Here is a 14869-nt window from a genome sequence, read left to right as displayed (position 1 = left end):
CTAGGGGCCATATGATGATGTATGCCAATTAGCAGTCTGTGTTTAGTCCCTTCATATACGAGGCCTCAGATACCCGTCTGTATCTGTAGCAGTGAAGTAGTGTTCTGATGTGTTGTGATTTTATCTGTCTGCAGGTTTTACAAGAACAAACCTCAATACCAGGCAGTGATCTTAACCTGATCTACCTGAGCTCCAGAGCAGCTGGATACAAACCAGTCCTCAAAGTCACCATGACACAGACATCTATACCTTTCAACCTGATGAAGGTGAGATCCATCATGCATTTGTACGGATGTTTTGGCGTGAAGATATTTGTAGATACTGAAGACTATCAGTTGCTTCAGTCACATATCAGTGGAAGTACCATTTTGTGACATGTGTTGTGTTTCTCCAGGTTCACCTGATGGTTGCAGTGGTGGGTCGCCTCTTCCAGAAATGGTTTCCTGCCCAACCAAATCTATCCTATACATTCATCTGGGACAAGACGGACGCCTATGGCCAACGTGTATATGGACTATCTGAGGCAGTTGGTGAGTTTGCATCTGATAGCTAAGCTAAACAGAATAGTAAACATATGTTTGTTGTTTGTTTTCAAATTGGCACTGGTTTTGCCTCTCTTGAATTTTTGTTTGAGGCTTTTCCAAAGTGTGGGAGCAACAAAAAGTCATCATTCAGCAGTGAGAAGGAGAAACCGTTACCCTTTCCTAACCTATGACTGGAAGTAACAAGACACTCAGAGAAACATTGGAAATCAATAACAGAGGTTCAAGTGTATGAACAAATGAACTGCAGCAATTCAGCACAAAATAACTATCAAAGTTTGATCATATGCAGCAATGTACAGTTACTGCAGTGCTGCAATGCTGACTTCTCCTGAACACACATAAAGCTGCAGACAACTACTGCTAAGTGCAAATAGATTTAGCAAAAAGGCTTTGACAGGGAAATGGTTTGCACATAATAGGCATGCTAACCCCTCTGACACCTTTATGAGAGACATGTCGAGCAGACGCACTCCTCAGTGAGTTATTATTTATGGTAGCGCGCCTTAATGCTGGGAACATAAAGGAGATTTACTACTACACTTTGTAACACTTCTGAAATTGGTGTTCATGACTTCTAATTTCGTGTGCATGTCTGGCACCTGTTAAAATCAGAGCTGAGAAGCACATGTGGGCGGATTCATTCAACATTTGCTGAGCAACAGTGTGCCAAGCATACCATGAACTCCACTTTAAATGTCAAAAAGAAAAGTTTCATTTAAAGATAACAAGTGTTGAAATCCTTACATAAAGCAGAGTTTGTTTACAGGATCTTTTCTTTTTTGTATTTCACTTTGTACTCACATATGTCTCATTCAATATCAGCATGCTCCATTACTTCTGGCTGATTTGGAACAATCATCTACTGTTGTCTAGAGGTGCTAAAAGATATCCTCAATTTACTTGAAGGAAGATTACTCACTCACTCACTCCCAGCTTCTACCTATTTTTAAGACTCCACCCTAAAGCCATATGGGTTTCCCTGGAATATTTTACCACCCACCCACCACCCTGTTTCTCTTCCCTCTTCCAAATCATGTGGGTGTGTTTTATTTTTGTATTGAAACGGGAAACAAATCTTCATTTAGTCTCTAAATGGTGCAGGCTGCGTTTGTTTATCAAAGTCTTGATTTCTTCTGAAAACCTCACTACACCCCACTACTACTACTTACTATTTCCCTCCAGCAATATTTCACAAGTTGTGTGCTCAACAAGTCAAGTTACATAGTCTTTACTGTTCTCTTCTTCACTATTAGTTACCTCAGTGTAAACCTTCTGGATTTCATTGCATGTGACATTGAAATACAATTTACTATTGTTATTTCTATGACTACAGTTTTCAAAATTGTACAACATTTGTCTTTTTTTCAGTGTCCCCACATTCTTTGTCTATTGTGATCTAAACTTGATAAATAAGACACAAAAAGGAAAGTTAAAGGTAGTGTGCCATTATGTACTGTTAAATATTCTGACTCATAATTAGTCTCTATACCAATTCACATTCTGATTCCCCATCAGTCATTAATACATGTTTGGTTAATCTTATGGAAAATGACATTCACAATCACAATTGTATGGTCCAGGAGAACATTTTATAAAATATGATGAATGCTGATTTTTGAATTTTTGTTTAATAAACACAGGTCAAATGTTGTACATTTACATATATAAAAATGTGGATCAGCTGCATAGAAAAATTTCAAAAGAAAAAGATGCATTTTATTTCCAATTTTGACCCTGAACAGTATGTAATGGTTAATAATAAGAGACAAAAACACTCTTCTTCTCTGTTAGAATGCTAAATGTTAACAAATGAAGCAGTGTAAATGATCTGCTGTTGGATATACAATACAATAAAATATGAATATGAACAATAAGTACAGTAGACATAAACACTCAATGAGATGATTTCAGACTTTGAATACAGGTGTTAATTCAGTGGCTAAAAACATTGGCTTTCTGAACACCTATACATGTTTTCTGTTCTTCTCAGTAGCTGCTCAGTAACATTCCATGAGTGCCTGTTAAAATAATCCAGCCACCTCTTTAAGATAGAGTAATGAAGGACCACACAGGTTCAGAGTGATTAATAGCAGATAGAGCAGGATAGATAGTGTGTGCCAGTGAAGGCGTGGAGGCGTATCTGCTGTCTGTGCTCCTTGGCAGGGAACAGACAAAGAAGGCATGCATTACGTCAGGTTAACACAAACAAACCTTAGCCATTACACAGCAGCATCGGGTGACACCGACAAATAATCATACTGTCAGAGTGATGATGGTAGCTCTGAGTGTCCGCACATGTGGCTGTATGAGAGAGAAAGAAATCAAGGATAACGCGTTTATTCAAATACTATTGAAGCCAAAGTTCTTTTCAATTCAGCAATTAAATCAGTTATTTTTTTCTTTGTAATTCAAACTTTAAATAAATGCCACTGCAGACCTGAACACACCAGCTCTTCCTCTGTTCCCTCTTCTAGATTGTTGTCATTGCCTTTTCTTTCTCTCTTTCCTTTTTTGTTGACATGGCTCCATATAATTATAGACACAAACAAAACACACAGCAGGGAAGTAGTGTTCTTCTTTTTTCTTTTCTTGGCACTGCTAATAATTCATTTGATTCCTGAAATTATAGAATACATTAAGAAAATAATAATAATGTCTTACTGAAAAAATATGCAAATAAATGAATATCATGCCTAAAGAAAAAAATCTGTAACATGCATATAGAAATTAATATTTAATTTATAAATGTGTGACATAAAAAACATTTTTCTTCAACAGAACAAGCAGAATTCTTTTTTCACTATCAAGATAGGTCTGTTTCTTTCAGTAGGATATTGTTCTTAAGGTATAGTTTGAAGATTAACCAGAGGAAATTACTCAATTATCTGCAAATTTTGCTTCTTTTTTTCTTTTTCTTTTTTAAGCTAATATCATTTATTTTAACAACCAGTGACTGAGTGTAAAATTAATAAACAACTTTGTGTGTTAACAAAATATTTTATGGAACAGTCACATATGTTTTTTCAGAAATATTTCCTCATATTGACCTTGTTAATAATTGGTAATTGATGTGCTTATTATTATTATATTATAACTAGACAGTATTGCCTGGCTGAAAAGCACTGTAATTGTTTCACCAGTTCCTAATAATTACTGGAAATTCTAAGTCATAACTTTGAAAGAAAGTCTTTTCTAACCCACATTCTGTGTGACACCTTTGCATTTTTCCAAACCTCCTCCTCTCTTTTTCTATTTTTACCTTCATCCAGCTCCCTCACTCATCTCGTTCCTTCTCTCTTCCCCCTGAAGATCTCAGTTTGTTCTAAATGTAATACTCACACAGCTGTTACAGCTGCCAGTACATACAATGGAAATGGCAGAAAATGCACTTGGCAGAGCACAGCACAGCGTGTGTGTGTGTGTGTGTGTGTGTGTGTGTGTGTGTGTGTGTGCGTGATTTGGCAAGTGTCCCACCTTTGACGTTACAGTGTTGCACCTCATGGACACAGGCAGACAGCCCTGACAAGTAGTTTTTTGGTGCAAAGAAAGTCAGAGCAGGTGTGTGTGTGTGTGTGTGTGTGTGTGTGTGTGTGTGTGTGTGTGTGTGTGTGTGTGTCTGTGTGTGTGTGTGTGTGTTGGGCCAGAGCATGAAGCCCTTAGTGAACCAGCAGCAGGAGTCAGTGGATGTTATAAAAGGAGACAGATGGAGGTTAACTCTGTGGTTCAACCTGTTGTGTGTTTGCTTTGGTCTGAAACTCAGAAATGTTCCTGTTTGGTTTGGTCTGAAAATGATCAGAGTCAGATGAAGCTTGCTGAATAACTGGCCTCACCCCGTGTTTGTTTCCCAGTGTCGGTGGGATTTGAATACGAGTCGTGTCTGGACCTCATCCTGTGGGAGAAGAGAACAGCCATTTTACAAGGCTACGAGCTGGACGCTTCCAATATGGGAGGATGGACGCTGGATAAACATCACATCCTGGACATACAGAACGGTAGGAGACATACAATGCTTCACACTGCAGATATACTTAGCATCTCCACACAAATACACACTAATACACATTTGTTTGTTTGACCTAAAGTTTAGAGTTTCACTGAAATATGAACAATTCCAAAATATCAGTCTCTCTCTCTCTCTCTGTCTCTCTCTCTCTCTCTCTCACTCACTCTTTCTTTCTTCACATCATTATCTGGTTAATTATATGTCCATGAATAAGAGGACGAAAGCTCATAGCAGTTTAAAAGTATGTTAATCTCAGCAGTTGTCAAAACGATTGTTGCCAGACAGGCTTTGGTCAACAGAGCGCAGAAAAAGAATTAAGGAGTGTGTGTGTGTGTGTGTGTGTGTGTGTGTGTGTGTGTGTGTGCGCGCGCGCGCGCGCGTGTGTGTGTGTGTGTGTGTGTGTGTGTGTGTGTGTGTGTGTGTGTGTGTGTGTGTGTGTGTGTGTGAGAGAGAGAGAGAGAGAGTTTGGTCTAATGGATTTGTTCCAGCTGCCCAATGGTATTATTGCCGGCCTTTCATCTCTCTCTCTCTCCCTTTCTCTCTCTCTCACACACACACACACACATACAGACCTTCATCTGTATCTACTTCTTGTCTCCTCTCGTCATTCTCTCTTTGCTTACTTGTTTTTTTTTTCTTGTAGTGTATTGTCATCTTATCTTTCTTCACTATCTTTTCTTGTCTTTCTTTCTTTGAATCTTTAATTTGAAAAGCCTGTTCTGCTTACTCTCATCATCAACTATGGGAGACGTTTGATTGAACTTGTTGAATAATTCATATTCAGTTCAATGGCTCACTAGTTCGGGATTTAGAAACAACATGTTGACAGCACCGTCATCCATATGAATGATGTATTGACTGATGATGATGATGGAATGATTAAGGATATGTGTTTTTAAAAAGCAGGCTCTAGGATTGTTAATGCGGTGCAAGTGAGACTGTGTAGCATTTATAGCTGCTATGTGTATGTTGGCTAAAGCAGGCTAAGGGTTGACTGAGTTAGGGTTAGGGTTACCTATTATTTCCCAAGTGGGAAAACTGAACTTTTGGATTTCCTAGTTCTCTTAAACATGTCATAATATATCCCACAATGCACCACTTAACTGAGGATGTTAACATGCCTACTTTGTCTAAATTTGTAGTTGTCCTCCTTTAAAAAATCATATTAGAATTGATAGAAGAAGAAGCTAGAAGAAGCTTAGTGTCATTTTTACAGTAATTAACTGGCAGCAAGTGACAAGTAATTTATTGTAAATTATGTTATTTTAGTTGATTTTAATCTATAAAATGAATTGTAACTGAACTGTAACTGTAAAATGAAACATAGTAATATAATTACACTATTATAATTCTACAGATGCATCAATAGCAATATGCAACTGTAAAATAACATACAGTAATTTAATGTTACTGTGTATTAGATTACAACACGAGACATTTAGTTGTAAATTAGATCAGGGTTATTCATCTAATGCTGTATACTTTCAAACCACACTTTTAAATTGTAAATAAGCACCAACTCTTTAAATGACAGATATGTATTGTTAACTGTTGAACAGGAATGGATACCATGGATACAGATATCCAAAGGCCTTCTTCCATATGGCAGGAATAGAGAACTGCAGCAATTACATCTGTGATGCACAGTGCAAATGTTTTTCCCTATGCTATATAAGCAGGGTGGGCTGAGGGGGGTTACTGGGGTTACTTTTAAAATGAATTCCAATACAATTACCAATTTACTCAAAGTCAGTAACCTAATCCAAGTATCACAATAATATATGAAATATATACATATGAATATATACAATGAATATCTATTAGATAACTTTTAATTAGAAAGTAACCTTAGAAAAGGAAATGGGGCATCAAAAGGTTTGCTCTGCTCAGTGAAAAAGAAAAATATACTTTTCATTAAGCACATTCAGGCAGTAACAATGAGAGTGCACAACATGATGTGCATTACAGAAAACATTATCATGGAAATCCTCTCATGAAACAGCACTTATCTCACTGGCTGTGTGATGCTATCACACTGGTATACTGTATGTCACAGAGGGGAAAGACACCCTGCTGGGCTTTGGCACCCAGTCAATCAGTTTTGTCCTCCATAGCTCTCCTCAGGAAAGGTGGAGGCATATGTGTACAGTGGCATCATGAGCTTCACCGTGTCCTTTTATTTGACACACGGTCAGCTCTGGGCACGTGACACACACACACACACACACACACACACACACAGTCATTTCAGTGACACACTCAAATTCTTTTAACTGATTTGTGTGAGTGTTAGGGACTGCTGCAATGCATAACAACCATTTCCATTTTCTCTCCTAACATACACTCACTGTGTGAAGTGTGTGTTTGCACCTGCTGTGCACACCTGCACGCGCCATGTGATATGATGCTCTACTCACACCATCATGGATCAGTCATTTATTCAGCCCTCTCATTCTTATTAGCAATCTTAGCTGTCACAGATAAAATGCAAGGACAATGAATGTAAAGGAATGGGATGTTATGTATTAAACAGACTGTAACAATGTTGTTTCCTCCTGATTTGTGACAGGGAACATAAAATAAAATGTGAAGAGGACAGTTGAGGTGGTGGTAAATCTCCAACAGATTTCCATTGATATACATGATGTCTTAGGCTCAGGCTCTCCTGATGATCAATGATCAAACCATGAAGTACTGTTTTCTCTGTGAAAACTAAGGAACTTACACAACAGAGGAAACACTGGTTGTGTGAGTTAGCACATAAGAACTGATATAAGCAGATGTGTGCTGTGGTGCTTGTGTTTAAGCCAAAATGAATGTGAAATATGAATATAAAATGTCTAAAAACAGGCAAATAGTATAACACAAGAGCTGACTAAATTGGCTTTGCCTGTGGATTTTCAAAGAAGTGCTCTATAAATAAATCAAAACCTCTCATAGCACAGTGAGACCTGGGTGATGTGGAGAGACTGGACTGATCACCTGTGAGGAGAATAAGATCAAGAGAGTCATCAGGATTAAGAGACAATACGATCTATTTATATTGTATACACACCAATCAGCCCTAGAATTAAAACCACTTGCCTAATATAGTGTAGGTCCTCCTCATAGCACCAAAACAGCTCTGACTCACTGATACACTGATTCCAACAGACCTCTGAAGGTGTCCTCTGGTATCTAGCACCAAGATGTTCCATCACACCTAGAGGATTAGTACAGACACTCAATTGAATTGAGATGTGGAAAATTTGGAGGCCAAGGCAACACCTTGTACTCTTTGTTATGTTCCTGAACAATTGCTGCAGTGTAGCAGATCCTGCTAAAAGAGGCCACTGCCATCAGGGAATACTGTTGCTATGGAGGGGTGCACATGACCTGTAAATATGATTAGGTAGGTGGTACATGTCAAAGTAACGTCCACATGAATGCATCACACTGCCTCAGCAATCACACTGCCTCAGCATAGTATCCTGGTCCACATGATCTAAATGGAAATGTGATACATTGGCATGCTTAACGATGGAGTGATTAACAATTATCTGGGGTGATTATTAACATTTACCTAGATATTGCCAATTGTGCTATTGTTGAAATAGTTTTTAAAAACAAATTGTGTTGGCACTTTTCTTTGTTGGTGCAGTGTTGCGTTTTAATCGCATGTTACCAGAAATAGGTATATTACTCCAGCATCTTCTCTTGTTGTAGTTTGTGCACCAGTAAGATAGCAGTGACAATTCACATTTATGATAGGATTCCTCTTGTCTCTAGGCCAGCATCACACAGTTTCTGTACAGAATCTCTGTACAGAAACTGTGGTGCTTCACAAGCAGTGGTTGGTGTAGATTGTCTCAGTGCCAGCTGGCAAAAAAAGTTCCCTTCATGTTGCAGTTACATTATAACCACACATATATCTACCATCAACAACTATAACAATAGTAATAGAATAATAGTAATAGTAATAGTATTATTTTAGGGTGACATGGATAATATGAATAAACAGAAATTCAGAACAACTCATTAGAAGAATCTCTGAATTAACTGTTTTTAAAAATAGATTTAAAAATAGAATATTATTGTTCAACCATTGTTTAGGAGAATAAAGATTTGTTTTGAATATATATCCACAATAATATATATAATATATCCACAGTCATTCCAAATAAAGTATTTACTGCATCCAGAGAGTTGGACATAAGCAAAACATGAAGACCACCTAATTTAGAAAATATGTAATTAACTTCCAAATGGAAGTGGAATTTCTTTGATCCAGTTCAGAGTAGTGAAATCTAAAAATATAAGGCCACCTGAGTCAATAATATTTATCATCATCAAGTTTTTAATATAATGAGTTTTGTTTTTCCAAACTAATTTAAGTAGCATCTTATCAATAGATTAACAAACAGAAAGGGTCAAATCTCACTGGAGCCACAAATTGAATTTATTCAAGTTTTATCAATAATTAAGCAGAAGTTTAAATTGCATCAGTTTATTCTTTACAAATGGAATTTGGTACGAATCTTTCAAAAAAAAAGTAATGTGCAGTGGTATGAATACTGATTTTCTACAGTAGTATAATGGTTTGTGATTTTCTACAGTAACAATGGCTTCTGCAGGAATTTGCATATTACTGTTATATTCTACAGTAGTATAATAGTAACTTATATTCTACAGTAGTATAATAGTTACTGTTATATTCTACAGTAGTATAATAGTTACTGTTATATTCTACAGTAGTATAATAGTAACTTATATTCTACAGTAGTATAATAGTTAGTTATATTCTACAGTAGTATAATAGTTACTGTTATATTCTACAGTAGTATAATAGTTACTGTTATATTCTACAGTAGTATAATAGTTACTGTTATATTCTACAGTAGTATAATAGTAACTTATATTCTACAGTAGTATAATAGTTAGTTATATTCTACAGTAGTATAATAGTTACTGTTATATTCTACAGTAGTATAATAGTTACTGTTATATTCTACAGTAGTATAATAGTAACTTATATTCTACAGTAGTATAATAGTTAGTTATATTCTACAGTAGTATAATAGTTACTGTTATATTCTACAGTAGTATAATAGTTACTGTTATATTCTACAGTAGTATAATAGTTAGTTATATTCTACAGTAGTATAATAGTTACTGTTATATTCTACAGTAGTATAATAGTTACTGTTATATTCTACAGTAGTATAATAGTTAGTTATATTCTACAGTAGTATAATAGTTACTGTTATATTCTACAGTAGTATAATAGTTACTGTTATATTCTACAGTAGTATAATAGTTAGTTATATTCTACAGTAGTATAATAGTTACTGTTATATTCTACAGTAGTATAATAGTTAGTTATATTCTACAGTAGTATAATAGTTACTGTTATATTCTACAGTAGTATAATAGTTAGTTATATTCTACAGTAGTATAATAGTTAGTTATATTCTACAGTAATATAATAGTTACTGTAATTTTCTACAATAATATGTTGGTTAATCTCATTTCTAAAGTATTGTGTCACTTACAGTGTTTTAGGCCTAATACACAGTAATATAAAAAATATTCACAATAATGAACTGTGTAGAAACAACAGTAAATTATAGTGGATATCTTAGCCATTTTTTACAGTGTGTCCTCTATCTGTCACCTCATCCATCACATTGCTATTCATCCCTCTCTCCCTGCAGTAGTCCTCTGGGGCTTTCAGCACCTTGTCACCCGGTTCTGTGTGTGTGTGTGTGTGTGTGTGTGTGTGTGTGTGTGTGTGTGTGTGTGTGTGTGTTTAAAATGCACGTGTAATTTGTGATTTTCTGCCTGCATGTGTATGGGTCTCTGTGGGTGTGATTTTGAAGGAACAGCGCAGCAACGCAACACACAATGTGTGTTTGTCCCTTGTATTTGTGTGTGTGTGTGTGTGTGAGAGAGAGAGAGGAAGCCCATCAAACACTGCTGAGGTGTTTTCTCTGTAGTCTGTCTTGTCGCTCCACTAATGATGTGGAGAGGGCAATGTGTTAGATTTGGTAATAACATGCCTGTACAGCCAGTGTTAACTTTTAATGGCCTGGAAGTAAGCAACCCTCTCAATGATTTATTTCTTGTTGATGCTCTATGACTTACAAAATGCTTCTTATTCAAATTGGAGTTGTATCTTTATATTTATTTGTCTTTACTTGTCTTTAATTAAATGGGATCATTTCAAATTGAGGAGATGAGTGAATTTCACAGGTACATGAATGAATGCTCATCCCCGGTTCCCGAAACGGACCATTCCCTCAGTCCAAAAACATGATACTGACAAAGTTAAACACTGTAAACACTTAAAACATTAAGGACACTAGGAGAAAGGACCAACAACTCAGTAAACATGGACAGAAAACTCTCCAGACCAGAGTCATAATATTATCTCATTCCTGAAGGACATTCTTTGAGTCTAGAAATCTGCACCACATCTGAATCATTATGTAAATAATGTCACATTGTTTGTCATAGAAATACATAACAATGCTATTGCTTTGACAGTCTGATCATTTATTAAGGACATATTGATTTTTTCTTAGTTTCATATATTTTTCAACATATGACAACACTTCCCTGTATTGATAAGGTTATTCAGCATTAAACTAAAAGATCCTAAACTCAAACTGAAAGGTTGCTTTAAAGAAGAGTACAACACTTAAACTGGGTCTCTGCCTGCTTGATGACAGCAGCACAGCCAGACTGGGAGTAAAGCCAACAGAGACTGTTTCACAGCAGCCACTCCACCGGTGATTCATCACTACTGTATCCACAAAGACTCACCTACAGCACTGTCCAGCTGAGCTGCACCACCCAAGCTGAGACCCCCATCAACCATAAGGCATAATGTGGCTTTGAGATCAAGGGTTAATGTTGAGTAATTATTCAAATTAAAAAGATCCCTTCACATTCACTGTTACAATGCGTTAGCCTCAAGTCACACACTTTGAGCCACGGTTTTTAACAATTTCCTTTATTCTATTGTATTATTATTTAAAGTCCTAATTATCATTTCTTTTTATTTACTATCTTATGCTTCATCACGTATCCTCAAGCCTCAAGAAGACAATGTCTTGATTTATCCCAAGTCATTGTGATTTCTTTGAGAACAGCAGACAGAGATTACTGCTTTGAAAATAATTAACACTTATGAGACTGATTAGTTGATCAAATTGAAAATTCAATTCAAGCTTTAATGTTTCTCCCATTATAGGTTTACTATATAGGAGGTGATGCCCATTACAAAAGGTGTTATACTAATTAACCAATATTACTGGCTGCTGTAGACTGGAGCTGCAGGAGCCATTAAAAGTGTGTGAAAGTAAGCAGAAAGCCACTGTGGGAAACAGGAATGTAAAGTCATGTGAAAAATAACAGGTTGTTGCATTGCTGCTTCTTTTCCTTGTGTTGTGTTGCTGTGCTGAGCGGAGAGCTATTGTAAACTAACTGTTATCCATCTTTTCATTTGTGCTTCTTTCTGTTGGTGTGTATGTTTCAACATGGCTTTAGTCTCTCATCCTCTGTGTGTGTGTGTGTGTGTGTGTGTGTGTGTGTGCGTGTGCATCTGATTTTTTACACATGCTTTTCACAGACATTACGTTTTAGGCACAGTTCCCTCTGCTTCAGTAGTTAATCTGTGCAGCAGCCATTTGTTTAAGTTTAAATGTTCTCTCCTCATCTGCCTGAACATGCTTTCACATACAAAAGGCCAAACACACAGTTTTAATCAGTACTGTTTTTCTTCAGTCTTACAATGCAAAACCAGCCACACAACAGCCACACATCCTTAGAGAATAACCCTCTGTAACTACTTGGGGTAAAATTGCTTTTATGTTTAAGTAGGCACAAAACATCAGTGCTGCTCTTAGTCCTGAAGGATCCAGCACAGACTAAACTATGGTAACATCTACAAAGTGTATTAAATAAGACTGTGTACTCCCTTGGTGAGTTGGGTTCTGTACGTGCCACATTTATTGTGCAATAGCATGATCATGATGAGTCCAAAATGCCTATCTGTGGAACTGGTTCTGGGATAAAAAATATTTTGTATTACTCATTCACTTATTCATTCATTATTATCATTCATTCAGATTTTGTTGAAGAAAAAATATGAATAAATATAATTACAAAAAATATTGTTTGGTTTTTGTGGAGCGTAACCTCAACATCATGGCTTGACTGACATTGATTTTTGACATTTTGTGCACAATCATTCAAGCCATCACGCCAAAATGTGGATATTGTATATAGTGGACACAGTTACTTGTGGCACAGAGAGGCAAAGAAAAGCAAAATGAGATAAAGAGGATTTTTATTAGAGATTAGGAAAACAAAAAATACACGAAGAGAAGAGAATGGGTAAGGAAAAAAGACACACTGTGTGCAGAGGCTTGTCCATGCCTTTATGCACACACACACACACACACACACACATACACATACAAACACACCTGGTGGTGTGTGATCTGGGAGCACAGAGCAGAGAGCACTGCTGAACAACTCAGATAAGACTGGATGAAAGAGTGTGTGTGTGTGTGTGTGTGTGTGTGTGTGTGTGTGTGTGTGTGTGTGTGTGTGTGTGTGTGTGTGTGTGTGTGTGTGGAGGGGGTTCAGAGGCAGAGGGTTGATGGAGGCTATCTGCTTCCTTGTGCTTGTATTGTGAGGATAGTTTCCCCTGTGTCTGTATGTATGTGAGTTCCATTCAGTTGCACTTGTGAGTTTTTGTTTGTGTATGTATTCACACATCTGTGTGTGTGTGTGTGTGTGTGTGTGTGTGTGTGTGTGAGAGAGAGAGAGAGAGAGAGAGAGAGACAGGGGGAGTATAAGTGTGTAAGCTGCCCGGTAAAGCACTGCACTCTATTATTCAGACAGACTAAGCAGCTCAGCCACAGTCAGGGGTTTAGTGCTTTGCTCCAGAGAACAAGAAAGAGTGTTGCTTTTTCCACAAAATCAAAATTAAAATGACTGAACTTTAAAACAACTTGTGTTTTTAGACAATTGTTATGAAGAAATCCAGAATATTTAAAGTTTGTAATAGACTTTATTTGACAATCCAATAAACCTACATACAAAACAAGTTTGATTAAAAGTACAAGCTATCACATAATCAATATGTCCTCTCTCTCTAATGAATTTCTCAGGTATGCAGAGACTGCTATTTATTATTAAAGGCCACAATCTTAACGATTTCAGACAATGTGGAAAATGGAATCTTTGAGACTGAAGTTTTCCTACAGTCCAACAGATTTAGTTTGTGTTTTATATGTTTCTTTACAGTAAATGACTGTGAGATAGTGCTAACAGTTTGTGTGCAATAAGGCCTCTACTAATGTCTTTCGGTCTCTCATGTAGTGATTATTTCCTTCTTCTTTTTTTTTGCATATGATGATGTTAATATATGATCTCTTTATTGACTACTTTTCTGAAGAGAAATTTAATGAAGGTCTGAAAAATCAACACAATCACAGTCATCAGTGACATAGTCTATGTGACAACAACTGACCCAGGATGCCATCAACTTAAAACTGAATATTTTTTCTTAATATTAAACTCTAAAACATGTTCTGGGAAGACGTATAAGGATAACTTATGTTGGTTAGTACTAAACTGTAATAATTTAACAATGTTCACCTGCATTGTCCTACTAATAAATAAAATCATAAATACACAATAAAGATGAGAAAAACGTGGGCACTGGTACACTACCTTGGATACACTTAGTTGAATTCATAATAAGTTATGTTGCAGTAAAAAAAAGAAAGAAAGAAGTATTGTCAGTTGTAACATCGTGATCAGCAGAGATGAATGAAAGGCCATTCACTGATACTGAATGAAAGGAAAATGACTTTCAAAGCTCAAATATTCATGTATATTTGAGCTTGGCCACGAGGAACCATCTTTTAAAAACACTACACAAGTGTATTCCATTGTTCCCCATACTGTAGGTCACTCTTTACACTGATTTCCAACACTGAGAACATACATTCATCATTCAGCTTGCTTCATACATTAAACATGCATGTGAAACAGTAGTTGACTCTATTTAACCCTAGTTTACTGTGCGTGTGGAAGTACAAAAGGTGTATGTGTGTGTTTGTGTGTGTGTGTGTGTGTGTGTGTGTGTGTGTGTGTGTGTGTGTGTGTTTGTGTGTGTGTGTGTGTGTGTGTGTGTGTGTGTGTGTGTGTGTGTGTGTGTGTGTGTGTGTGTGTGTGTGTGTGTGTGTGTGTTAGAGCCCTGACTCACAGAGCCAATAGTTTGCCATTGCTCAGGCACTGTTAGGCCATGTTTGTCTGACCTCAC

The 14869-nt window shown here is 36.7% G+C and overlaps 1 protein-coding gene across 5 annotated transcripts in view; it reads left to right on the top strand.

The window, feature by feature from the left end:
- The window catches only part of tenm3 (teneurin transmembrane protein 3), a 237767-nt gene that overhangs the window by 166406 nt on the left and 56492 nt on the right, over positions 1-14869 (top strand). For all 5 annotated transcript variants that reach the window (XM_053329180.1, XM_053329172.1, XM_053329158.1 and 2 more), the window contains 3 exons: positions 135-266; positions 395-530; positions 4394-4537. In XM_053329180.1, the coding sequence (XP_053185155.1) occupies positions 135-266; positions 395-530; positions 4394-4537 (412 nt within the window). The remainder of the gene's footprint in view (positions 1-134; positions 267-394; positions 531-4393; positions 4538-14869) is intronic.

Source organism: Scomber japonicus, chromosome 2 (assembly GCF_027409825.1).
Source record: "Scomber japonicus isolate fScoJap1 chromosome 2, fScoJap1.pri, whole genome shotgun sequence".
NCBI classification, from domain to species: Eukaryota; Metazoa; Chordata; class Actinopteri; order Scombriformes; family Scombridae; genus Scomber; species Scomber japonicus.
This window is presented reverse-complemented; position numbering and strand designations above follow the sequence as displayed.